Source organism: Copidosoma floridanum, unplaced genomic scaffold, assembly GCF_036245765.1.
Source record: "Copidosoma floridanum isolate Cflo_tuat_1 unplaced genomic scaffold, Cflo_Japanese_pri ptg000019l, whole genome shotgun sequence".
In the NCBI taxonomy this organism is placed as follows: domain Eukaryota; kingdom Metazoa; phylum Arthropoda; class Insecta; order Hymenoptera; family Encyrtidae; genus Copidosoma; species Copidosoma floridanum.
In genome coordinates, this window is record NW_028321896.1 from 10,860,046 (window position 1) to 10,887,722 (window position 27,677).

Below are 27,677 nucleotides of genomic sequence, written 5' to 3' on the forward strand. Positions count from 1 at the left end.
TTCACAGAACGGTATTTAATTTTTTTTAAATAAAAAAACAAGTAATTTTCGTTTAATGAAAATATATTTTCGTTTTCATTCATTGGAGTTTATTTATTCATGAATAACTTGATCGTTCGATACATTAGTAATGCTGTAACAAGATAGGATACAAAAGTCGGAATTACTTTTTACTTAATGTAAATGTGTAAAAACCACATCACTGTGCAGAGACCATTATTTAGTTTTAATTATTACGATAATAAAAAGATCTGAGATTATTTAAATGAATAATCTGTATTTATTGTTACTTGATACAAGTTTCATGAATTAATCTACTTTAATCAACTTCTTCAATGGTTGGGCCACCAGCGCCGCCGGCACCTGGGGCACCACCACCTGGAGCACCAGCTGCACCTGGGAAACCGCCAGGCATACCTCCGGGCATACCACCTGCCCCAGCTGTGCCTTGGTACATCTTTGTAACGATGGGGTTGCAGACGGCTTCAAGCTCTTTTTGCCTGTGTTCGAACTCCTCTTTGTCGGCAAGCTGGTTTTGGTCGAGCCACTTGATGATTTCGTTACATTTGTCGAGAACGACTTGCTTGTCAGTGGCGCTGATCTTGTCCTTGATTTTTTCGTCTTCTACGGCGCTCTTCATGTTGAAGCAATACGACTCAAGCCCGTTCTTGGCGGAAATGGTTTCTTTCTGCTTCTCGTCTTCGCTGCGGTATTTTTCAGCTTCGTTAACCATGCGCTCGATGTCTTCCTTGCTGAGACGTCCTTTGTCGTTGGTGATGGTGATCTTGTTCTCCTTGCCCGTCGATTTGTCAACAGCAGAGACGTTGAGGATACCGTTGGCGTCAATATCAAAGGTGACTTCGATTTGAGGTACACCACGAGGAGCAGGAGGAATTCCGCTAAGCTCGAACTTTCCAAGCAAGTTGTTATCTTTAGTCATAGCTCGCTCACCTTCGTAGACCTGTGGAAATAAAATTTCAAAATTAATTTACCTGTATTAGAAGAAAAAGACTTAAGTTGCAGTTTGATCAATTAAAGATACTTGCCTGAATCAATACACCTGGCTGGTTATCGGCGTAGGTGGTGAACGTTTGGGTCTGCTTAGTAGGAATAGTGGTGTTCCTCTTGATGAGCGCAGTCATGACACCGCCAGCAGTTTCAATACCCAGAGAAAGAGGAGTGACATCAAGGAGCAGAAGATCTTGAACCTCTTCAGACTTGTCTCCGTGAAGGATGGCAGCCTGTACGGCAGCTCCGTATGCAACGGCCTCGTCGGGGTTGATGGACTTGTTAAGCTCTTTGCCGTTGAAGAAGTCCTGGAGGAGCTTCTGTACTTTGGGGATACGGGTGGAGCCTCCAACGAGGACGATATCGTGAATCTGGGCCTTGTCCATCTTGGCGTCACGTAGGGACTTCTCGACTGGTTCGAGAGTACCGCGGAAGAGATCAGCACAGAGTTCCTCGAATCGGGCTCGTGTGATGCTGGTATAGTAGTCAATGCCTTCATACAGCGAGTCGATCTCGATGCTGGCCTGGGTAGAGGAGGAAAGAGTACGCTTGGCGCGCTCGCAGCTCGTGCGCAGACGACGTAGGGCACGCTTGTTGGCAGTGAGGTCTTTCTTGTACTTGCGCTTGAACTCCTGTACGAAATGGTTGACCATCCTGTTGAAAGGGAGTGTTTTGTTATAAAAGATTTGCTTATATGTGTGTGTGTAACGAGTTTTCCAAGCCTAACTTTTTGCTATTGATTATTTATAAATATTTTCTGGCTATTTAAAACATCACAAACATATTACCTATTATCGAAGTCCTCTCCACCGAGATGCGTATCGCCAGCCGTGGACTTGACTTCAAAGATGCCATCCTCGATGGTAAGGATGGAAACATCGAACGTGCCACCCCCGAGATCGAAAATGAGCACGTTGCGCTCGCCTTGGGCCTTCTTGTCGAGACCGTAGGCGATTGCAGCGGCCGTGGGTTCGTTGATGATACGCAGCACGTTTAAGCCGGAGATGGTACCGGCGTCCTTCGTTGCCTGACGCTGTGAGTCGTTGAAGTAGGCTGGCACGGTGATCACGGCATTAGTGACAGTCAGGCCAAGGTAGGCCTCGGCCGTTTCCTTCATCTTCACCAAGACCATCGAGCTCACCTCTTCCGGGAAGAATGACTTCGTTTCACCTTTGTACTGAACTTGAATTTTGGGCTTTCCGGCATCACTGATGACTGTGAATGGCCAGTGCTTCATGTCAGCTTGGACTGGGGGATCGTCAAAACGACGTCCAATCAATCGCTTGGCATCTGAAGTAAAAAGTATGAATCATGTATTAAAATTATATTCAAGATGAAATGTACTTTAGTTGTAGATATTATAAAATAGGGTTAGTTAAAATTATTTTAAACACATCTATAAAATATATGAAACTTCTTTAGTTGGATAGACATGGACAAATCAATTAAGAATGTTTGCAAGTAAAATTTAAGCATCTCAGTGGCATATCAAATAAAAGTCTCTTAATTTGTAATTTTAAATATTTGCAATTTTTTTTTAAGGCAGAATGAATAATTTATTATACATTGTAGGATTAAGACGATTTTGGTAGCTACATGGCATTTTTGTGACGAAGGACAAAGCCTTATCGATCAGTGTACGGACGGCTATTTAAAAATGAAAAAACTCACGCTCAAGGCATGAGTCATCATTAAGCGCACGCCCCCCGTCTTTACAACACATTCCTATTAAGGCTTGATAGGCCTTGAATGAAGCAAATTCTCAACGTACGATTAAAATAGGTGGGCAGTTTTGAGGACAAAGAGGACATTAGGAAAAGATATTTACCGAAGATGGTGTTGTTGGGGTTCATCGCCACCTGGTTTTTGGCGGCATCACCGATGAGACGCTCAGTGTCTGTGAAGGCCACATAACTGGGCGTTGTGCGGTTACCCTGGTCATTAGCGATGATCTCGACCTTTCCATGCTGGAACACTCCGACGCAGGAGTAGGTAGTTCCCAAATCAATACCAATTGCTGGTGCCTTTGCCATTTTTGCTGCTTAACCTGCAAGATAAAAAAAGCATAAATGATTCACATGCTGATGGAAAACCGTTATTTTATCTTTGACCACGATTAAAAAATTTGCAACTTCAACACGAGTTTTATCATCGCGTTGAGGTCATGTGTTGCGTCAAACGAGTAAAGGAAATAAAACTGCATATGTAACGAACGAACGTGCAACCAATTATGTCCCACGAAATGATATTGGCCTCGTGCGTCACTGGAATTTTTTCACATTAATTCGCTTCTAAAATTAATTATTACACCAGCAGCCAGAAACAGTCCAAAACTGATTAGATAGATATTCGCGAATTTCGTAGCGATTTACAGTTACATCAAAGAACAAAATGATGAAATTGGCAATTTAACAAAAAAAAAAAAAAAAAACAAGAAACCTAGCGACAGGAAAATGTCGGCCACGATTTCACCTTAACCTCACACAATGGACGAACGAGAAATTGACCACCGCACGTGAAAACGACAACCACGCACGAGTATTTAGCACTGTTTGTCATACAAATACTTCTTTAGTTCCCCAGTTAACAAAAAAACTTGGATAATTATTTGGGCACTTAGTGAATAAATTATTTACCTTTTGTATAAACGTAGAACGTGAAGATTGTAGTACAGCAAGTTCGCTTGAAAGTATCGAAGTAGATACGAAGAACTTCTCTTGTCAACGATCGCAACGTGAGTGATGCTTCAAGTCAGGTTGTAGTTCTATTTATGCCTTTCGGTAGAGACGCTTCTGGAAAATTCGAGTCAGTGACGCGAGTGGCGCAAGTAACGCTCACTCTGATTGGCTGATTCCACGTGTGTGTAATACTGTAGTCATGGTGTACAACTGCACGAGTCAAGTTCTGTGCTCTTCACATATCCTGCCCCCGCCCCCACCTTTGGACTGGTAGGTACCTGGGAACCTCGTGGCTGGACTGAAAAAATTGAGCCTGTAGGTGCTTGCGGCATCATCTACGAGGTAATATTCAGGGCAAAGTGAATTTTTGCATCAAATTCGACTGTAAGGTATAACAAAAGGTGGCGGGGCCACGCGGGGGCCGGAAGTAGGAAGTGAGCGGGCTTGGACTCAAAAAAGGAGAAAATTCACCGCCACACGCGGTGTCTCCAGCCAGCACCAACAGCTGCTTCTGGGGATGGAGAGTGTGTAAGTTATACGTGTGTTTTAAACGAAGAGCAACGTTTTTTTGCTCTTTCTCGCTTGCACACTTGCGTTATGTTCATTGTTCACCCAGCGTGTTGATGCATAAAGAAAAGTAATAAGTATGTAATTTTGAAAAAAAAAAAAAAATGAGATGACACCTCTCTTCTTCCCATTTTGTTTTTCTAGAAAAATGGTGTTTTTTAACAGTTGTTTCGTTCTAGAAATTTCATCTGTCGACCAGTGGACGACGTCGGGCCAGGTGATTCATTTTTGATGGTTTTCCCAGTATAAATTGGCTTACATAAAGAAAAACATTGAATTTTTTTATTTACAGGTACTAAATAATATGGTACTACACATCCTATATATAGCTATACCGTTTCACATACGTATAAGCTTTTCGAACAATTGTCTGTAATTTTATTACTCATTTCTGTGCCTGAGGTCAATACTTATAAATATAACTATTTTGTTGTTGTACTTCTACTTTCGAAAATTAAATCAGTGAGTGCGTACGTACATAACTAACAATTTTTTAATTCTTTAAAAATTAAATTATAGGTATAACAATGACAAACAGGAGCACAACATATACATTATTGCTTGAGCTCACATTATTTCTATTAAACTCTTATTTATAACTCTTATTAACATCTTAACAATACAGCACCGCTAGCAGCAACGATACAGTCAAATAAACGTGTATTAAGCTCAATGAAAAGGAAGATAAAAAAAGGATGAGTGTAAGTTGGCATTGTTCGCTGCTGCGGTTTTTGCGTGTGCCGCACTTTCTTTCGCAGTATTGTTGAAATTATTAATTTGATGTAAAAGTTTCATCGAGCGACGCGTTGCAGTTACTATTCTTTACAATACACATCTCTGCATACTTTTTTAATTAATATACATGATCATAAATACATATTTACATTCGCATGAGGAAAGTATATATTACATATGCATGCATCATGTGCATACAGATCATGTGATCTCGACGTAGGTACTGCAGTTCAAAAAGTAAAATTGATCGATTTTCACTTTGTTCTACATTGAGTAACTAGTGAATCTATAATGTAATGTTCGCTTCGAAAAGTTGCTTACGCATAATGACATCTTCTTATCTAATTTAGTTTGAAAAGTAATAACAATCACCCTAATTTACTGATTAAGAGAGCGATATTACACATGCGATTTAAAAAAATTTATATTTTACACCCAATGCAGTTCGGCAGGCATAATCTTTTTTGGCAACGTAGTAATTGACCACCAGTAATACGAAAATGTTTTTAAAAATTGCTAGCTTTTACTTACACTGTGGAAAGCGAAATTTTTTTTTCAGTCCCGACAATACACTCGATCTAGCACAGACAAATACGTGTCAAACGACTATAATTTCATATTTTTGCACTTTTTTTGTTTTTTTTTTTTTGTTATGTGTTGGTTTGCACTTGCCATTATTTGAGTGTCAGCTGCGCAGAAAGGATAGACTTATTGAGATTTTTTTTACGTAAATGAGTACTCTTCTCAATTCAAAAGAAAAAAAAATACGTTGATACTTAAAAAGGTTTATGTAGTATGAAATAAGGATTTGTAAATTTACGTAAAAAAGGAACGGTACTCTTCTTCTGCAGCTGCTATATACCTTGGGTTTCTTTTTTTACAGAAGTGGTATCCACACGACATTTAAGTACCTTAATTTGCCAGAAATGCATTTTTCTTCAGAAATTCGAATAACAAAAATTTATTTGAATTGACAGTGTCTCTTTTTACATAGAACAATAACGGTAAACTACAAAGCCTTTCAAAAAATATTCTTATCTATGAACGCCAGTTCCGCTATTTAACTGATTATCACTTCAGTTCATGCGGTTGCAAAATACAGACTTTCACTAATTATCGAATGTGTCGTGTATATGTATACTTATAAGTATAAAATTCAACAGTAGACTTTTTTAAAAAAGCTTTAAAAATGATGATAAATTATGCCATGAGCTCGAGATCGGGTTACTTTTATTAATGCACGAACGTTTCATACATATTTTATTAGAGCGCGTGAAATGTCTCATAAGCGATAAATCGCGAAATAAGGGATTCAAGGTGAGCTAAATTGTTGTTCTACTGTTTAAAAAAGATGTAAAAATTTATCAAATGTCTCAAAAGTTTGCCATTTATTTCTTCGTGACCTTATGTTTTTGGGTAGTTTTGCTTGTTATTAAGGGGACAAAAAATTTTCTCAGTAATCAGAATTCCTGTCAACATCGCAGCAAAGGTAAAATAAAACTTTTACGCATTCCAGATCATCAGCTTGACAACTATATCGGTTTTGTACGGAAAAACAAAAATAATCTGAAAAGTCGCGTATACATGTATATTTATATACTCGTAAATGTCCATAAAAAACGCAGTGCGCGCGAATGATTCATCCCAAAGTTTTATTTACCTCGAAAACTGTCCTCGTATCCGAGCTCGTACCCATACAATCGCTTTATATTGGGTTGTTCGTGCGCACATACCTATGCACGCATACGTATTTTATTGTCTCAAGGAAACTCAAGTTTCACGCAAAATCAATGTCGGCCCGCCATTTGTGGATATGTGCGTGGGTGACTGGACTGCAAACCCAGAGTCTTGGGGCTGTCGCTTAGCGGTATTTTACCGTCACCAATCAAGTATAATATGCTGTTGATTTACTATAATTATAAAAAACATTCGAATCGAGAAAAATACTATATGCCTACAAAACTTACCGATTACAATTCTTTTAATCGTGGGTTTTTTTTTTTTTAATTCGTCATCCTCGTCGTTCGTACAACTTTTTTAAAATTTATTTAAAATCGTTCTTTAGTAGCTTGCTCTTTGTTTGTTCAGCAATTTAGATCAAAGTGTCAAACACTAAATTTGTAACGTACGTTTTTTCGTCCAAGCCGTTGAATATAGCCCAAGTTTGTCGACGGACGAAAAAAACTCAACTCAAGTTTCTTTATGTCATTTTAAACTATAAAATCTGAGTTGTGCTTTTCTTCGCAACATGAAACAACATTTTACCATTAACTCATGGAAGCACAGCCCTTTAACTTTCTAGTTCCAATAAACAGTTAACTTATACAGTATATACAGAGCAAAATTTGTGTTTCAGAAATCTTAAATAACGATCAAATATATACATAAATTAATCAGTCCATTAAAGAGACAACCGAAGAAAAAAGGCCTGAAAAAGAAGCACAGTCACACGAAAAGTCTCATATAAGAATGGAGCATTGGATCTCATTTAATCAGAGAGGGTTGGGTTCTTTATTCATTTATAATAATTAAAATTTACATCTCTGTAATAAATGTAGTTTTTGTTTAGTGAGATCCAATGCTCCATTCTTAGGAGACTCTTTGTGTGACTGTGCTTCTTTTTAGACCTTTTTTCTTCAGTTGTCACTTTAAGACTGATTAATTTGTTCTTCCATAAGTTAATCGTAAATGGTCTAAAGTACTGTAATTTTGTAAATATTGTCGATTTTATGAGGCATATAAGATAAGTAGAATATTTGTACTTTTCAAGGTAGATTTTCGGATAAAAGATAAATTGTAAATTAGCCGCAAACAGCACAAAAATTGTCAACTTTTAATTATCTATCTATAAGATTAGTTGCGGCTGGTTTATATAATAAGCTGGTGATTACATGGCTCTACTGTGAGTATGGTAATAATTATTTGGATCAGCGCCATCTAGCGGTCTTCATTTTTTCGCGCAAAGTGGCCTCTAAAATTCTGAATCAGAGCTTTAGGGCTTAGAGCTATTTAATTAATAATAAACCTTGTATCTCTATGGTGTCATTCCATAAAAAGTAGAAAGTAAAAGACAAAGGGTGTATTCCGCAAATGCTGCCAGCAGTTAAGTTACGTAGGTCGTGGTAACGCCGCATGGTCGGGCAGCGCTAGCGTCAACCTGTACTAACTGTCGGTGGGTTCCGCATGTCAACAAACTTTGATATTTTTTACTGTTTTCGCTCCCATGCCATCTGATATTTCGGAGTTTGTTGACATGCGGAACCCACCGACAGTTAGTACAGGTTGACGCTAGCGCTACCCGACCATGCGGCGTTACCACGACCTACGTAACTTAACTGCTGGCAGCATTTGCGGAATACACCCATAGTCCGCAGGCTAAGTATACGTCCTTAACCGCCTTTTTCACTAACGTTTAGAATAATGATTGAGACAATCAATGATTGTATCATGAGTTTTTATATAAAGTTCAATTTATACAAATAAGTTGGTAAATATAGGCACACATGATTAATATTTAAACATTTTAAGCTGTATAAATATATAACATAGATTCCAAATATGCATTATTACCGCTGGAATATGCTAACAAAACCAAATATCCGTCTTTCTCACCCAGCAAAATAATAGGTATCTGTATAATCCTGTATCAATTTATTGCACACATGCGAAATGTTCAATGACAGTAAACAATGACATAATTTCAAACTTTACTTTTAACTCTTCATTTCACACGTAATTTTACAATGCAATTGATGAATTATTATTCATACAAAAGTATTAATATTCTTATAGGAGGTCGATTTTCAGGCAAAAGATTATTTGTAAACTTGCCGTAAACAGCACAGCCAATGTCAACTTTTTATTTTCTATCTACACAACTAGTTGCGGCTGGTTTTAGCGTTTCAGATTTCTAAACTAAAAAGTGGCCCTAAAATTCTGAAGGAAAGCTTTAGATATTTTAGGCCCTAGAGCCATGTTGTCAATTATAAACCAGCCGCAACTTATTTGACAGATACAAAATAAAAATTCAACATTTTCTGTGCTGTTTGCGGCAAGTTTACAATTTATCTATTACTCGAAAGTATAAATATATAGGAGGTCAATATTCGTATAAAACATACACTGCAAACTTGCCGCAAGTAGCACAAACATCGTTAATTATTTATTTTGTATCTATTTCAAGAGTTGCGGCTGGTTTATAAGTGACTAAATGGCTCTAGGGCTAAGCTGCCTAAAGCTCTCCTTCAGAATTTCAGAAGCAATTTTTGGCCAAAAAAATCACGACCGCTAGATGGCGCTGATCCTAATGATTATAACTACTTGTAGTAGATCTATTTGATCAATTATAAACCAGCCGCAACTAATTTAATAAATACAAAATAAAAAGATAACATTGTTTGTGCTACTTGCGGCAAGTTTGCAGTGTATGTTTTACACCAATATCGACCTCCCTTATATTTACACTTTCGGGTAATAGATAAATTGTAAACTTGCCGCAAACAGCACAAACATCGTTAATTATTTATTTTGTATCTATTTCAACAGTTGCGGCTGGTTTATAAGTGATTTAACGGCTCTAGGGCTAAGCTGCCTAAAGCTCTCCATCAGAATTTCAGAAGCAATTTTTGGCCAAAAAAATCACTACCGCTAGATGGCGCTGATCCAAATGATTGTTACTATACTTATACTAGAGCCATTTAATCATTTATAAACCAGCCGCAACTAATTTGATGAATACAAAATAAAAAGTGAACATTGTTCGCACTATTGGCGGCAAGTTTACAATTTATCTATCACCCGAAAGTGTAAATATAAGGGAGGTCGATATTGGTGTAAAACATACACTGCAAACTTGCCGCAAGTAGCACAAACATCGTTAATTATTTATTTTGTATCTATTTCAAGAGTTGCGGCTGGTTTATAATTGATCAAATGGATCTACTACAAGTAGTAATAATCATTTGGATCAGCGCCATCTAGCGGTAGTGATTTTTTTGGCCAAAAATTGCTTCTGAAATTCTGAAAGAGAGCTTTAGGCAGCTTAGCCCTAGAGCCATTTAATTACTTATAAACCAGCCGCAACTAATTTCATAAATACAAAATAAAAAGTTAACGTTGTTTGCACTGTTTGCGTCAAGTTTACAATTCATCTATCACCCAAAAGTATAAATATATATGAGGTTGATATTCGTATAAAACATATACTGCAAACTTGCCGCAAGTAGCACAATTATCTTTAACTATTTATTTTGTATCTACGAAATTAGTTGCGGCTGGTTTATAATTGATTAAATGGCTCTACTATAAGTAGTTATAATCATTAGGATCAGCGCCATCTAGCGGTCGTGATTTTTTTGGCCAAAAATTGCTTCTGAAATTCTGAAGGAGAGCTTTAGGCAGCTTAGCCCTAGAGCCATTTAGTCACTTATAAACCAGCCGCAACTCTTGAAATAGATACAAAATAAATAATTAACGATGTTTGTGCTACTTGCGGCAAGTTTGCAGTGTATGTTTTACACCAATATCGACCTCCCTTATATTTACACTTTCGGGTGATAGATAAATTGTAAACTTGCCGCCAATAGTGCGAACAATGTTCACTTTTTATTTTGTATTTATCAAATTAGTTGCGGCTGGTTTATAAATGATTAAATGGCTCTAGTATAAGTATAGTAACAATCATTTGGATCAGCGCCATCTAGCGGTAGTGATTTTTTTGGCCAAAAATTGCTTCTGAAATTCTGATGGAGAGCTTTAGGCAGCTTAGCCCTAGAGCCGTTAAATCACTTATAAACCAGCCGCAACTGTTGAAATAGATACAAAATAAATAATTAACGATGTTTGTGCTGTTTGCGGCAAGTTTACAATTTATCTATTACCCGAAAGTGTAAATATAAGGGAGGTCGATATTGGTGTAAAACATACACTGCAAACTTGCCGCAAGTAGCACAAACAATGTTATCTTTTTATTTTGTATTTATTAAATTAGTTGCGGCTGGTTTATAATTGATCAAATGGATCTACTACAAGTAGTTATAATCATTAGGATCAGCGCCATCTAGCGGTCGTGATTTTTTTGGCCAAAAATTGCTTCTGAAATTCTGAAGGAGAGCTTTAGGCAGCTTAGCCCTAGAGCCATTTAGTCACTTATAAACCAGCCGCAACTCTTGAAATAGATACAAAATAAATAATTAACGATGTTTGTGCTACTTGCGGCAAGTTTGCAGTGTATGTTTCACACCAATATCGACCTCCCTTATATTTACACTTTCGGGTGATAGATAAATTGTAAACTTGCCGCAAACAGCACAGAAAATGTTGAATTTTTATTTTGTATCTGTCAAATAAGTTGCGGCTGGTTTATAATTGACAACATGGCTCTAGGGCCTAAAATATCTAAAGCTTTCCTTCAGAATTTTAGGGCCACTTTTTAGTTTAGAAATCTGCGGAACCCACCGACAGTTAGTACAGGTTGACGCTAGCGCTACCCGACCATGCGGCGTTACCACGACCTACGTAACTTAACTGCTGGCAGCATTTGCGGAATACACCCAAAAACAATGAGTATACGCAAGTGTAGGTGTGGGTGTAAAAAGTACTCATGTTGTGCTCATGCTGAAGACATGGCCCTCAAAAATGCAGAAATAACGAATTGTGGCATTTCGTAACGTAACGAATCACCGAGTGCAGCGTGGCAAAGTTTCGGGCTATATCTATGCAATCGTGTTATAAGTATTTATCATACGGGAGGGAGAGAGAGAGAGAGAGAGCAACGAACGCGCAAGTGATAGAGCGTTATCAGGCGTAATCGTCGCCTAGCCAGTAAGCTGCGATACAGCAGTAAAAAAGAGCTTACGCAGACATCTCTTTCTCTCTCAGTCTACCTATACATGTAGCTATTCAAAACCGCATGATGCGGCAGCAGCTACTTACTTTGCTGTGTAAATTGTCCACGCGTCATAAAATTCGGCTATTTCTTGAGTGAAAATTAAGGAGGAGGAAGATACCAATTGTGCAAATTAACCCACACACGACTGTTCTGCTCGATTTCTCGCTCTTTCGTGATAAGTATATAGGTATATGGGACCTTTTGCATAACTGTCAGTAAATCCGACTGCTAGTCTGCTACGTTTTGGTGTTGTGTTGTTGCCTTGTGCTGTTCTGTAGGTATGTTTTACTTACCTCTATCGGGATCGTGAGCCACCACAAGCCATGATATTTTTGATAGGCAAATTTTATTCATTAATTTGTTGATATCGTAAATAAGGCTTCGATAGTCGAGCATGTGCTTGCCCTACATCAAGATGCAGAAGAGAGCAGGATGGTCCTGCATTGCAAAAATGTTGATTACGCTGTTCATGGTTTTTGTTATCTATCTGCCAACGGTGCACAGCTACGAGGTCATTTATGCGGTAAATTGTGGTGGTGATGACCACATTGACAGCAATGGCATTCGCTACGAAAGAGATCCTCTAATGGGTAAGGTAGGCACTGATTCGGATTATGGAAAGCAACTGCTCTCAATAGGCAGGGTTCGAGAAAAAGACTTGATACTTTATCAGACTGAAAGATATCATCATAGTACCTTTGGCTACGACATACCCATCGATGAGGATGGCGAGTATGTCATGGTCCTTAAGTTTTCAGAGGTTTATTTTAGTGCATCCGATAGGAAAGTGAGTGGCATGTTTTATCTGCTTCTGTTTATTTTACAGAATAATATAACTGCTTAATTCAATCTTAATTCTACAGGTATTTGATATTGTCCTAAATGGGGACCACACTGTTGTGACTGAGCTAGATATATTTGATAAAGTTGGACGTGGCGTTGCTCACGATGAGTATGTTGTATTTAAGGTAGTAAAAGATAAACTCATTATCAATGGAGAAGAATCCGAAATACTTGGTGGTAAAATAAGAGTTGAATTTATTAAGGTACGTTTGACTTTTAACTTTCTTAATGCATCTTTACTTCATAATTACTCAAGATATGACTTCCAGGGATATAAAGATAATCCAAAAATTAATGCAATTCTTGTGATAAAAGGAACCCTAGAAGGTAATTTATAGGTGTTTGCAATACTTTTATGAGGCTTTGTTATGAAATACATGACGGTATTGTATGAATATATTTTGATACACATGTCCATGTTTGTACAGAGGTTCCAAAATTAGGACCCATACCGCAAGAACCAGAAGAGTATGGAATGCAAGATGAAGAAGAGGAGCCTGTGATTCGCACAAGGCATACCAGTGGACCTCGTTCTCCGGACCCTTATGCTGATGATTCCTCATTCTGGCTGCCTGTCTTTATTACTTTAGGTTTATTTATTCCTCTTGTGATTTGCCTTTGTAAATGGTAACAAGTACAGAAAAGAAGTCACATACAATAGAAAAGTACTTAATTTAAATACAAAAATCCTTATGTGTAGCATTTTTCACACAATAAGAACATTGTTTTACTAAAATGTACTTTAATGATTGGCAAATTTTATATTTATATTTATTTTTTCAAGTGGCACGATCTTAGTGCTTTTTTTCTGTGGAATGTTTTTTATTCAAGTGCAACTATTTACAATGAATTATTTTATGCAGATGCTAGCCTTTGTTATGGCACTTAAATTGTGAAAAATAATTGCGTTAAAGTGGATATGATTAAATTTGTAAAGGTGTGTCTGTTGCAGATTTAAAGTTTCAAATGAGGCGATATTAATAAAGTTGTTACATTACTACGTTTATTTTTTTTTTTCCTTGCATAAAATATCAGTGAAATCTATTTAAACACTGTAATAGTCGATAAATTTTTATAGGACCTAATTGGATGAGTGTTTCGAATTCAGAAGAAATTATGATGGTCAGTGTAATAATACTGCAAAATTACCACTCAAAGCCTAATTTTTTTCAATTTCAGAAACAATTTTTTTAATATTTTACCGAAAACAATTATTTGAGGCGCTTATTTCTTATATTTACAATCGTAATTCACCATCGCTTTCAGAAAAGGTCAACAGAAAAATAATTGAATAGATTCTGATGATAGAAATTAATTTATTAAGTTAAATAAATGCATTAAAAGAAGGTTTTTTATATAATAATACTTATCCAAAGGTAAGAAACTATTTTATGTATGGTTAGCGATAAAAGTTCAAGATTTATTCAATACAATATTTTTATCATTTAAAATAAAACTATAACAAATGAAAATATTTGCTTATCCTAAAACCAAGCACACAAAGATTTACAAATTAAAAAACGATATTAGAAAAAAATTCTCATACCATATTTTTTTTTTATAAACTTTATTCTTTTATACTGTTGAATTTAATAATAGTAATTATAGTAATAATAAGGTATCACATTAACTCAAAAGGTGCTGTACATAAATAGTAGTACGTTGACGTTTTCGTTGGTTTTTATTCAACATTGAGTAGGAACAAACAAATAAATATGTTAATCATAACATGAATTATATAATGCACATACAAAAAAAGTTAATAAAAAATATTTTTAAAAAAGCTGTAAATGTCCAGTTTCATTTTTACGTCAAATAATAAGAACTTTCGCGTCAGCGTAATAAGAAAAATCGAGAGCCTGTGTGCGAGTGAATTCGTACCGCGAACATCTTTCAATCATTTCTTTTTTTTTATTTTTTTTTTATTTTTTATTATCATCAATCATTATATCATCCTTGAACGATGTCTCTTCGCTCCATCATTATTTGGAGGCCATTGACCAGCACCACATAATTATACGCATACTCAGAGCTTTGCATAAAAATACAATAATACCGCAACTTCGAACGCGTCCGATTATTTACACAACAAAAGTTTTCTCTTTAAGTTTCAATAGGTTTCACAGCACACCGAAGCAGTCAAGCAAATATGAATAATTATTATGTAATTATTAAGAATACAGGTTGATATATCTCGAAATTTTTTTTTCTTATAAATTATTTAATATATTACTTTTTTTTTGTTTTTTTTTTTCTTTTTCTTTATGTGAGTATATTAAAAAAAGTTTCCAAATTAACGTTCTTTCTCTCTCTAACTACTACTGTGAATGCGCGTCGGAGTATCTGTCCTTCGAAACTTAATACAAAAAAGGAGATGTGTCCTGATTTCTCTCAAAAGAGGAAAAACATTCATTTTTCATTACATTGATGAATAAAAAAAGTAGGAAAGGAAATTTTTTCCTCTCTCTGTTGCCATGCGTGTGCCTTAATCTTTGACGGAGATGAGCACATCGATGTTGTGCGGAGTATCTTTTGCGAAACAGATGTCATCTATTTTTACGTTCTGCACTAGTTTATCGATTGATTCTGTATTGGTAATGCCATTTTCTACAACTTTGGTCTCTGTAGAAGTGGTAGTGCTTGTAACCGTATTACTGCTCTTCATGGTGGATGAAATCTTTGAGGTGATGGTCTTGGCGGCCACAGTCTTTGAAGTCATCTTCTTCGCAGGTAAACTTACCCCGTTAGGGGCTGGCGACTTAGGAGCCAAGGATGTGCGCTTGGTTATTGTTGTGGTTGTGTTGCTACTAGACACCGAGGATACTCGTAATTTAGCGACGGTAGAAGTGGCGGTGCGTGCCGAAGATATTTGCTTGTTAGCTGTATCCTTGATCTGCTTGTCGCTTACAGGTGACTTGGCAGTATTTGCTCCAACCTTTGACTTTACAGAATTGAGTGTAGATGGAGGTGCAGTTTTCGGTCTCGTAGCAGCCGAAGCACCTGTTGAGCTGCTCACGGATGAACTCACTTTGGAGGAAGTCGTTTTCGTTGCTGTGACCGCCGAAGCTGGTCTAGGAGCTTTGGGTGCCGTTGCACTAATAGAGCTCGTCCGTGTGGTTGTGGAAGATTTGACTAGACCCGTTTTAGGTGCTGTGCTCGTTGTGGACGGTTTTGGAGCTGGTCTGGAGGTTTGTGCTGGCTTGGCACCAGTGGATTTGACATCACCATTTGTTGGTTTTTTGTCCGTGGGCAACGAGCCAATCTTTGAAGTAACCGAGCTCAACTTGGATCTTGCAGATAAAGCTGGTTTGCTGGCAGTAGTCGTAGTCGCTGGTTTAGTAGTCGTGGATGGTCTAGCCGGAGCGCTAGTCTTGCTTAGTGTGCTACTGGCGGTTTTCGTTGCAGCTGTTCCGGCAGCTGGTTTTGCAGTTGTCGTACGGGGTGCGACATTTGGCTTCTTGGTAGCAGCTGTGGAGGAGGTACCAGTCTTTGCTGTGACACCAGCCTTTGTTGGTGAGGTAGGTGTGGTGCTCTTGGAACCTATCTTGGAAGTGACTCCCGACTTCGAAGTTTTCGAGGTCGCCGTCTTCGTGGTAGATTTAGCTGCGGCGATGGTGGAGGCAACGGTTGCAGTTGCAACAGCTACCGCTGCGGCTGTCTCAGCAACTGGAGCTGCAGAGGAAAGGCTGCTTTCGACAGGCTCGTTTAAAACGATACTTGGCTCGTTCATGACTACTAAAGTTTCCTCAAGCTTGACATCGTCTACTGGTACTGGGGTCACATCTTCAATGTCTTTCTGTTCATCCATGAGACTCTCCTTCAAAGTCTGAGGCTCTTGAGCTTGTTGCAGATTTTCTTTTTCATCCAACTTCTTAGCACTAAGTTGTTTTTCGAGGCCAGTGAATTCCTGCAAAGATTCAGAAACATCTTTATCGTTGACATCTTCTAAGCGTGGGGTCACACATTCTGAAGTAGGTTGTGCGATATGGTTCACTTCCATGTGGTCGCTAGATAAAATAGACTCGACTTTAGGTTCAGCAATTGGTTCTTGATTAAAGCCCTCAACAGATGCAGACATAAGATTCTCCTCCTCAAATTTGCTTGACATTATTTCGGGTTCTTTGATGGGAGATACCAGAACGGGTTCAATCGTTTTTTGTTCGGTAGATGAAGGGCCGAAATTCAATTCTAAGGGGTTGTGCATAACTTCACGAACATTCGTTTGCACTTCAGAGTCCCCAGATTTCAAAGTACTGTCATTGTCAAAGAGACAGCGTTCCGATTCTTCCTTGATTTCAATTTTTTCCAATCCATCAATGACTTTCTCAATATCATTGTTCAATTCAGTGTTTGGTTCGTACTTAGCTCCAAACGGATTGCTGTTGTCATAAGCTAGTAAGTCAGGTTCTGTCTTGATATTTTCCAAAGAAGAAGCATCAGGTTTAATCAAGTCATTTTCGATGTTGCGTATATTCATGAACAAATCTTTGTTGTCGGATTCCCGTTGCTCGACAACAGCCGTAAAAATCTCGCTGTTCTGTTCTTGCTGGGGCACAAAGTTCTGCAAGTCCAGCTCGATATTTTCCTTGGACAGATCGTCAATTTCGGCTTCACCGTCCATCTTCTCATCCTCAAACGAGCCATTCTGCACATCTAAAAGATCCTCATCCTTGAGTTCATGAACTTTATTCAAGTCAGGCTCCTGCTCAAAGGCTGCCTTAAAGTCACCAGGAGTCATTGAGGTGGTCATCGCATCTTTTGTAAAGTCAAACTCGCAGCGCTCCGAACCCGTGAAGGAGAAATCCATGTTAGAGTGACCGGTCTTTTGCAACTCGCTAACCAAAGAGAAGGTCGACTCGTCGCCGTACTCGGCTTTGGTCGAAGATATCTCTGAGACATCAAAGAGATTAATGGGGGTCGCGGTCAGCGGCTTTTCGTCGAGATGAGTGCCAAACAGATTAACGTTGGCGCTCTTCTGAGGTGAAGAGCTGCCATTGGAGTAGTCACTTTTCGTGCTGTCATCGAGCTCTCCTGGTCTGTGACAAATCTCTTCGTGGAATTCTTTCTCGCTAGGTATCAGGCGGTCCTTAAGGGCGCTTTGCGGCTGCTTGAGAGGTGAGCCGGAGATTAAATCATTTTTCGTGTCTGTAACATGCGGAGGAATGGCGGTGGGTACGAATTCAGCCGCGTCTGGATTTAGGTGAGACTCCATGTCTTCGTCGCTATCCAGAAGCTCCTCTTCCGACTTTTTTCGTTGCGCTATTGGCTCTTCGTGCTGAAGAGTCTGCTCAACCTGCTTTTCTGACTGTTCTCGATCTTCCAGATGTTGGTCTAATTCAGCTGGTTGTTGTTTCCGCTGTTCTTCGGGTTGTAAAGGGTCCTCGAAGTGTTGTTGTTGATCTTTGGAGTGGAGAGACTGTTCAAATGGATTCAAAGGCTGATCTTGATCAAAGGGTAAGTCTTCCTCGGGAATCGTTGTTTCGGCATCAGTCTGAAATGTTACAAAACAATGATGTAGTGTGATTGCTTGCCAACGACGAAATGTTGAAACAATTAGAGCATGAAATCAATGATGAATAAATCAGTGTATGAGATAACACTGATGAATTTGTAATCTTTTTTTATAGACATATCTTTATTAATTGTGCAACTACCAAGTACTGTGATTAAAATATTTTTTACAGAATTTCTCACAGGTTTTATTCGTAATTAACTTTGTTTCTATAATTTTTAAATAGTACAAGTCTCTCTTTTAAAATCATGATAATGATGCAAGACCATATTTGTTTTTCTCATGGTGTGCAAATTTTACAAAATACATCTATATTGCACGTATCCTCGTTTCAACGTGACAAAAAAAGTGATGATCTTATAAAACGAAACGTAATAATGCACATTCATTTTTAATTGGACGGATATATTTGAATCATGCATAAAAATTAACACTCAAAAGTTTATAAATAGATTGAATTTTTTTACAGCATTATTTTTTAAATAAGTACTTGTACAATTAAGAAAATATTTGAAGAATCATGGCAACGATAATAGCAGTTGAATATGAAAATGATCAACAATGATGAGATGGCCAATCAACAAATGATGAAAAGCTACACACACGTGCAAGTAATTTCAACAAACACGTAAGAAATTCGAGTAACAAATTATTCATACGAATAAATTTTAAACAAACAAAAGTTTCATATAACTGTCCAAGTAAATATATTTTTACGTAAAAAAAAAATATTGACTCTATTAACTAATAAGTATTAATTTGTTGACAAGATGAAATATAACCTTTAGACTTACGTAAAAAATTTTACAATGCGCTCGCCTTAAGTAAGCTCCAAAAATACATAAATATTTATTTAATACTGTCGTACTTAAATTAATTGTCTTAAAAATATAAATTGGGTTTAACGTTTTGTCCAAAAAATATGCTTCTGCACTTTTTTTTTTACCAATATTCGTCAATGACACTTTGAGTACCGTTTAGCATTTTTCATTTGGGAATCAATCATCTGGAAGAATTGTTACGAATAAAAAAAAAAAAAAAAAAAAAAAAAAAACCCGCGTAACGGTACTGGAAATATCGAAAAAAAATCTAGTAATACGATTGATTGTTAAAGTGCGAAAAAAACACTACAGAGCACGATGACGCAACAGCAGAGAAACTGCTCACGTTATACAGGTGAGAACGCATAGTTATGTACATGGTAGACGTGAAAGACTTACATCAATGTCCTTGAGCTCGGTCTGGGGTTGTTTGTTGGTTTCGTTGTCGTGTAGCTCGTCGTACTCGGCAGTAACGTCCTCGGCGTCGAGCTCCTGTTCCGGCGCGCTGGCACTGGCGGCCTGCAGCTGGTTATTGTCCTCGTTATTGCTGCTGCTGCTGCTGCTGTCTTCCTCCTCCTCCTCTTCCTCGAATGGTTTTGGACTGCAGGACTCTTTCTCCTCCTCGCACTGGTCGGACTTTTCGACGAGCGCCGGGTCCTTGTTCGGATGCTGCTGCTGAACTGCGAATTCGACGACTTCCGGCTCTGGTGCTGTTACCACAGCTGGAGCTATCTCGCCGCTGGCTCTACCGTTGCTCTCGCCCGGCCGGTAATAGTTCCACTCGCCCTCGCTGTCTTCGCTATCCTCTGCATTATCCAACTCGGGAATCAGTTCATTTTGACGATTATGCTCTGCAATCAGATAATACCAAAACGTGTACATTAGATTACGTATACCTAGTAGGTATGAGTGCTTTGGATATTTTATGTCTCATGTTGATAAACGCAAATGTATTTGTAGCTTTTGAAAGTACAAATGCATGCACGTCTGCGTGTGGGTACATGGAAGGAGAGAATAGCGCGCGGTTTCGCAATATTCACTTCCGTCCTTGCATCAGCAGCTTGTTTTGAGCACACACTCTTTGTCTACTGCTGATTTATGTTATTCGCCCAGCAGGTTTTCCGAGGCTCTTATGAACATTAACATATATTGTGTATTAAAATGCTGAGAGTCGAATTGACGGGAGTTCCAAGTATAGTAGTGTATACAAATGCGAATGAGCTACAATGTAGACGTAATGTTTACATTTTAAAACCCAAACTGTAAGATTATGTACCCCTTGAATTTGATGTACCTATTTGTTGCGTTGGGATTATAAGAAACGAGTATTACTTTGTATTGTTAATCGTTGGGTCATTGTTATATCATGACACACAAAATATATCTGGTTTCAGAAAAAATTTCAATCAGACCTAGACACTTTCATCGAATAAAAAAAAAAAAAAGCACAGAAAACACGTTTTATTTTCCTACAGAGTAAGTCTTTTTTTTTTTTTTTTTTTTAAACACACACTTTCGGTCCCTCAAAGCCAGCAAAGTGCAGTCGCGAATGACCCCGGGGCCAAAAGCACTTCTCGGCGCCTACGCGACAGCCTTGGCTGGAAAAAGAAAAAGGCGGGTGGTTGAGTACTGCACGAAAGTACATATTGTATACCCATGCGAGGGCGAGAGAAAAAAAAAAAAAAAAAAAAAAAAAAAGAAATGCCTGCAGGACGAGGAGCAAGAGTACGGTGGGTGTGTGTGCAGACACAGCGCGCAACGAGCAAGGGTTGAGCGTCCTATCGATTTCCCAAGTTCGTTGATCCCTGCTTCCGGCACATTTTATCACCGGCACCCCAGCGATGCTCCAGCAAAGCAGGGTGTTGGCTTTCCTTTCCCTCGCACGCACCTGAAACACCTCTCTAACGCGTTCTTTCCCCTGTGGGTCGCCCTCTCGAGTCGGACACGCAGCAGCAGCCGCCACTAACGGTGCAGGAGGTGGCTGCTGCTGGTACTGCCACCGAGCACCGGGCCAAGAGGACGCGACGGCACAGCCGGAGGGAGGATGCACCTATCGATCTCGTCCGGAGAGCCCCCTACAGGAGGGGGGGGAGAGGGAGAAAAGGGCCCGCGCTATATATATACTAAAGGTATACGAGTCCTGCGAGTCCTACGACCGACGTTGTTCCCCTTTTTCTTCCCTCTATCTCCTCCGCGCCGTGCCAGCCGTCAACCCAGCCGCCCACCTGTGTAAGGTGCACGATATAGCGATACATCGGGAGCCTTCTGCGCGCGCTCGCTCGCACCAAACACGCACGCGCCGTATCACCTATACACCCCCCCCCACCCGTCACCCGGCACACGCAGCTATCACGCCGCATGGGCACACGATTGTTATTACACCGGCGTTGTTGATGTTGATTACCATCCCCCAATCCCCTTTCGCCCTCGCCTGCAATATTAAATAAAGGTTACGAGTTTGGTATTGTCGAGGTTGCGACTCTTATCTGGACGAGAAATTAATAATAATAATAATAGGGAAGGGGGGAACGACGGCTATTGCAATTTGGCCATCGATTGGCGATAAAAAAAAAAAAAACTCTTGCACCTTTGCACTATACTTGAGGGGGGTAGGACTGCCACGTTCGGACCATCGATCGCGAAATCTATTTCATTGTTTAATCGACGTCCCACAGACACGGGAGAAGGGGATCGTTCGACACGAGTGCTCGATAAAAACAAAACTGTGCCTTGCTTCGACCCTTGACAAAGGGGGTGGGGGTGGCACTTGAGAGAGCAAGGAAGGGAGAGATTGTTAACGGATGATATACCATCAGATTACGGATGGGGGAGGCCTCGTTGCTGCTGCAGTGCACTCTATTAGCAGGGGTGTGCCTCGACATGTGTACAATGTTATATAGGTTTTATATACCTGTCGAGTCGAGTTTACGGATATAGGGGAGTATATATACATATAGTGTTGAGGGCGCTGAAAATTGGATATCAGTGAGGGGTAGTTCCAACGCGCCCTGATTGATCGATGACGTTGAATTAACCGAAATCTCTTGGTTACATTTTGAAAGCGTGGGCCTGTCTATTACTCGCAATTGAGTCGAAGTGTGGTTACTCCTCCTGATTTATGTTGTTACGAGAGGATGTATTTTCGATAAAGGTTTGGGTGAAAAAATGGTTTTATTAAAGCTAAATTGTAAGGAACATCTAGTTAAAACTGGGCTATATTTTACAAGCATTTCTATTGATTTGGAATTAATTGTATTACAAGCGAAAGAGAGAGAGAGAGAGAGAGATAATCTTGAGCCTGACGGCAAAGTGGTTCGAGGAAATCATTTCCCTAATCCAGCTCGTAGGTATTATATATATATAAAAAAAGAACACTTGTATAGTGTGTATACACTACCACCACCACCGTATCTTCGGTATGAGGACTTGTGCGTTTATTACTGTAATCGGATTAATCATTTACGCGTGATAAGTAAGCAGTTGCTGGTACAGCCTCTGATGTGCCCTCTCTCTCACTCTTTAATGCTAAATTTACCGATTCGACGATGGACGCCTACATATAGATATATATATGTGCGCACACATGTGTACCTATGGTTATTTTGATACGACGTCGAGCACATTTGAAATAATATAACGCACAATTTATAGTCTTAGGGGGCGAAATCAGTTCGAATACTATCTAATGAAATTTTCGTGCTAACGTTGCAAAATTTTTCAAGAAATGTTATATTCTTGAAAAAAAAAGAAGACAATTCACTGACCTTTTTTTTTACACTGTCCAAAAAAAAAAAATTTTATCTCGTCGCAACACAGAGACCGCGCGTTTTACGTTGACTACGACGGATATATAAAAGAAAGGTCGTCGATTGCACTCTTGTGTATTTTTAATGAAAAGTCTCGACAGCCTCGATAGGTATATATATATATACCAACTTTACAGGGCAATATAATACGCCACCCCTCCCTTTGGCTCCCTGGTCGCCCGATAAATTTGCTTTGCACCTAAAAGTGCCAATAAAAACGCGCGACTCGCTAAAAAAAAAAAAAAAAAAAAAAGGCACTTCACTCGCGTTGGAGTATGGAAAGGAATGAGCAAAGAAACGAGACGCCCTAAAAGAACAATTAGCAATAGATACACACACACACACACGTGATTTTTTTTTTATACACGCACCTCAGAAGCAGAAAAAAGAAACTCCGAAAATGTTGATGGCACCGACTCTTGTACACTGCGGAGTAAAATGAGAGTAGTAGCGCGCGCAGAGAGGCAGAGGTACCTATACAAAGAGGCCTCAAGGCGAATGGCAGAGAGCCCGGCGACGACTGATGCATCGCGCGCGTTTTAATTCCCCGAGCGGCCTGTGGTTAAGTATATAACCATCATATGTGCATGTGTGCCGCCTAAGCTCATAATGCGGGTTCTATACAGACGCGTGTGTATGTAAATGCGTGTGCAACGCCGAGTACATATATACCTACACACACGAGCTCGCTGCCCTAATCGTCTTTGCCAACAGCGCGCAAGAGAGGGTGGGAGCATCAGGGAAAAGAGCCAAGTCCGAGTGCAAGAGCGCTTCCTGCAATTATCGCGCGCGCGACCGCGAACACGCGCATTCATCGCGCTCATGAGAGGTATATAGGCGCAGGGTATACGTGCTGGTGGTGATGGACAGTAGAGAGAAAATATCGGACCCTCTTTCGCTCGCTTTCACATATACATAGTGATTAGACTAATAAGTACGGGATGAGGCGATATGGGGGTAGGACCTTTAATGCACCTCTTTCGCGTCGCCCTTTTTTTGGGGGTACAATCAAATAAGTAGTCTGTCTCTTCGCTGCGTCTACGGCTCTCAGATATCTTTTGAATGTAAGGAATTTTGTTTTTTTACTTACTTTGAGCTCGATAGACGTGTAAATGTACGTTTAACGTCGATATCTTTGGACAGGAGAAAGAAAGTAACTTCTATACGTGTACACTGATAAGATAAGTCTAGAAAGTCTAAAAAATAAAGATAACATCAACTTTGAAAATACAGAAAACATTACCTGAATACTTTCCTTATTTCATATTTTCTTGTACTACATACAGTTTCGGTTTCTTGTTTGGTTATCAATTTTCAACGGTGAAGCAAGGCGCGCTTCGCAACAAGTAGGTATATGTTATTATTCTATCGGAGACACAGATAATACGGCGAGACTTTTAATGACTCGACTCGAGGCTATAATGTGAGTGGCTATACAAAGCGCGTTACCAAGTGTACGTGTTCATACGAGCGGCATTATTATTATTTTCAACGAAGCGATAATAAAAGTTTTCGAAGAATGTGTTTTTAATGAAGCTAAATATATCAGCGGTAATAGCATCAAAAATATATCGAAATAGTACTTTGGGTGTAAACTCTGAAAACAGTCCCCCCTTTTAGTACAAGGTACCTGGTACTCAAAGTATAGTGCTTATAGTTTCCAACTTTTTGTAAGTCCATCTGATATTGATTTGATCGCGAATAAATAATTGATGCTTAGTTGGGAGTTTCTCTCTTGTACATATATATATATATAGTATTATACACCTACATGATTTTCTACTCAGCCCGATGATGATTATAACAATTATTATTCAAGCGGCGTTCAAAGTTGCGCGAAAGCAAACGAATAATTAACCATAATCTCCGTCACCTTTCTCCCGCGCGATGTACGCGCCTCCTTCAAAATTAAGTATCTTAGAAAGTTCCATGCGCTTCGCCTTGGTGAATTACGGCGTGTACAATTAAAATCTATCTTTGGTCGGGGGAAAAACAATAATTTTCCCCGGCAGACGGGCCTAACAAGCGAAGCTTCGCCAACACAACGACACCCACCCACAACTTTGTCAAGTGTGTACACCAAAATTTTGCGTGGTGTGTATGGATATCTCTCGGAGAGGACGCATCATCAAAAATAAGCTCTGCCTCGGTGACTCGGCACAGTCTCCTCCTTTTATCTCGCTCATGTGTACATTTCCAAAGCTCTGTACGCAATATATACATAGGTATGTGTGTGGTACACGCAGGAGAGCGGGCATTGATAAAAGAGAAGGAGTAGAAAGGGAAGGCGTTTGTGTTTAGTTTCGCGCACACGTGCGCGCCGGAGGGAAAAGAGAGAACGATAAGCCGGCTCTCTGCTCCCTCACCCTCCGCGCGATGTCTCGTCGTGTGTCTTTTAGGTAACGTACGCCAGGGCTAATTTTACAAGCAAACGCATGCAGCCGAGGCGCGGGCCGCGAGGGCTTCTCGAGGACATAGAGCTAGCCGGTACAGGAGAGTTTTGAGACTAACCACCAAATAGTACATTACCATCGAGAAACAGGTTTGTTGCTCGAATGGCAATGTTTTTAGTTTTACGAACAAGTGGGTCAAGGGTAACGCGTTATTATTATTTTTTTATGTTTTGGAAGATGGAAGTATGTACAGATGATTTTTGGATGAATTTGGCTCGTTTTCATCAAGTCAAGGGTACATTTAATCAAAGAGTCTTTGCTAAAAGTTTCCAAGGATATAAATGAGTTTCGAGCGCCCAACTTATACACTCTCGATGGTGCCGGGCAAAATTTTCGATTCGTACTCGCAAAGACTCCACTTTTAGGGATTAAATGAGAAAAGTTGCGGCAGTCGGACCGATGCGCTAGAAACGCGAGATGGAACCCTGTGTACTTACGTAATATGTATATATCCAAAGAGTCGCACGACTCGGAATGAAATGTCTGTAAATGACTTTATTACGGAGGGAGGGAGGGAGGACTCCAATTCGCTCTTCATTGCGGGCTTTCGAGGCGAAAGTACATTGTGCGGCCATTGGTTTTGATTAATTTCATGGTCACTTTGACTCGTGTATATTTTTATTATGACAACACTTTGCTAAGCTTTTATTTTAAACGTGACTCCAAAAGTTTTCCGGTTGTTCGTTGTTTTTTAATTTTTATGCCGCATATCTGAAAAAAGATAACTCCGAAGCAGCGAATGGTAGATCATGTACTAATATGAATCAATTTACGTTGGAGAAAGTATACCAGGATTATTCGTAGATATTAAAAAAATTCTGACGCGTTGCATTAATCGAATCAACAATTCAAGTTTTTCCTAAATTAACATTTTTTGTGAATAATCAACCGATAACATTGTACGTGTGTTACATAGGCACACGAGCACTTGATTGAATCACATAATTTATTACAATTGTTTCAAAGCGTGCGACAAATTGATTTAAAAGGCAAAAAAAAAAAAAAAAAAATGAATCGTCTGTTGACTTTTATGAAAATACGTTGTCGCGCTTGAATTACAACAACTTAATAAATAATCGCGCGCAGCAAGGAGATCGCGAGACTTGCACACTTTTTTATTCATCAGTCACGGCTCTCTCTCTCTGTTTTATACATGAATAAAAAAACGCGATTTAAATTCAACGCTGAGAATATTGCGTACAGATACAAGCCTTCCCTTTTTCGCTTATCGGAATCTCATAAATATCCCGCCCTTTTCAAATGACACTCGTAAATTATTCGCCACGAAATCGCTCCAGACGGAGAGAAAAATAAATTTAAGGATCAGAGAAAGAGCGCGCGTGTGTGTGTGTCAATGAAACACATTTTAAATACATCTGTCGAGCAAATACACTGCAGTACATGCATTTACGTCCCGAAAACAAATCGCACTCGAACGTGACCGCATAAATTAACTTTCAGCGTTTGCAAAGCTCTCAATTTTCTTTTTCCACGAGGGCTCTATTCAGCCGCAACTGCGGAAGGTGAAAAGCATTTGTGTACACACATACACACCCGCGCAAGCTGCTGCACTCGCTCCATTATGAATAATTACCAAGTGATATGGGTGATGGGTGGTGGTACACGTAGATTAAAGTAGTGGGGAGTGGCTCTCGAGCGTGGTATACATACAATACGAGTGCACTCGAGTGGCAATCCACCACAATATAAATGTATACCTATAGCCGAGTAATAAAGCGCGCCAACTTGGTGCGCACCCGACGAGAGGGGGATGAATCTGCGAGGGGCGATGCTATCAATCCCCCCCCCCGATACCGCGCGCGCCCAACAAGTGTCTAATCGTCGTCCTTTACGAGGGTGTGACGATCCAACGGGCTGGATAATACGCGTGGGCCTCGTATACATTTATATAAGCACGCGTACTTAATCGAGAGGAAAGATCCTTTTTTTCACGTGTACCCGGACTTGGGTCATTGTTTGTACGATTGGTGACCTACGGGGACAAACGACATTGCAAAATCTCGTTGTAGACCTGTAAAACTACTTTTACGAGGCTGGATTTTTATCGCTCGGTATTTTTAGCTACCGCGCGAACACGTACGTGACGAAATGTATATGTATAGGAAAGCGGTTTGTTTTTTTAGTACTCGCCGATAGCGGTCAGGCCGAAAGAGAAGCGAGTCACAGCTTCCGAAGCTGAAAGATATGAAAACAATGGCGAATAAGTGGCACTTACATAAACAGATTTTGGTTTTGACTGTCATTGTAAGTTTTAAAAAAAAAAAATTGTAATCTAATACGTTATTCTGAAACAAAGCGCCAACTTGGCCAAAAAAAAGATATAGAGAGAGCCAAGTAGTAAAAC

General features: G+C 39.4%; 3 protein-coding genes and 1 long non-coding RNA gene across 4 annotated transcripts in view; 2 read left to right on the forward strand and 2 right to left on the reverse strand.

Moving 5' to 3' along the window:
- Positions 1-257: 257 nt before the first annotated feature.
- On the reverse strand, positions 258-3,762 carry Hsc70-4 (heat shock protein cognate 4). The gene is made up of 5 exons (XM_014360098.2): positions 3,645-3,762; positions 2,837-3,055; positions 1,797-2,298; positions 1,047-1,662; positions 258-961 (listed from the first exon to the last, which is right to left on the reverse strand). Exons 2-5 carry the CDS (start codon positions 3,039-3,041, stop codon positions 320-322), a joined length of 1,965 nt encoding a protein of 654 aa, XP_014215584.1. The 5' UTR covers positions 3,042-3,055; positions 3,645-3,762; the 3' UTR covers positions 258-319.
- A 185-nt stretch (positions 3,763-3,947) lies between these two features.
- Positions 3,948-4,611, forward strand: LOC149374537 (uncharacterized). The gene is made up of 3 exons (XR_016293076.1): positions 3,948-4,214; positions 4,433-4,470; positions 4,546-4,611. It is a non-coding gene; the product is annotated as an uncharacterized LOC149374537 (long non-coding RNA).
- Positions 4,612-11,546: 6,935 nt separating this feature from the next.
- Positions 11,547-13,717, forward strand: LOC106644546 (malectin-A). Its single transcript, XM_089593175.1, has 5 exons — positions 11,547-12,155; positions 12,256-12,664; positions 12,741-12,923; positions 12,990-13,047; positions 13,149-13,717. Exons 2-5 carry the CDS (start codon positions 12,272-12,274, stop codon positions 13,349-13,351), a joined length of 837 nt encoding a protein of 278 aa, XP_089449301.1. The 5' UTR covers positions 11,547-12,155; positions 12,256-12,271; the 3' UTR covers positions 13,352-13,717.
- Positions 13,718-14,016: 299 nt separating this feature from the next.
- LOC106644544 (uncharacterized) overlaps positions 14,017-27,677 on the reverse strand; it is a 96,902-nt gene continuing 83,241 nt past the window's right edge. Inside the window, exons 9-10 of the mRNA XM_014360106.2 lie at positions 19,453-19,904; positions 14,017-18,211 (exon numbers count right to left, since the gene is read on the reverse strand). Of these exons, the coding sequence (XP_014215592.2) occupies positions 15,206-18,211; positions 19,453-19,904 (3,458 nt within the window). The 3' untranslated portion in view covers positions 14,017-15,205. The remainder of the gene's footprint in view (positions 18,212-19,452; positions 19,905-27,677) is intronic.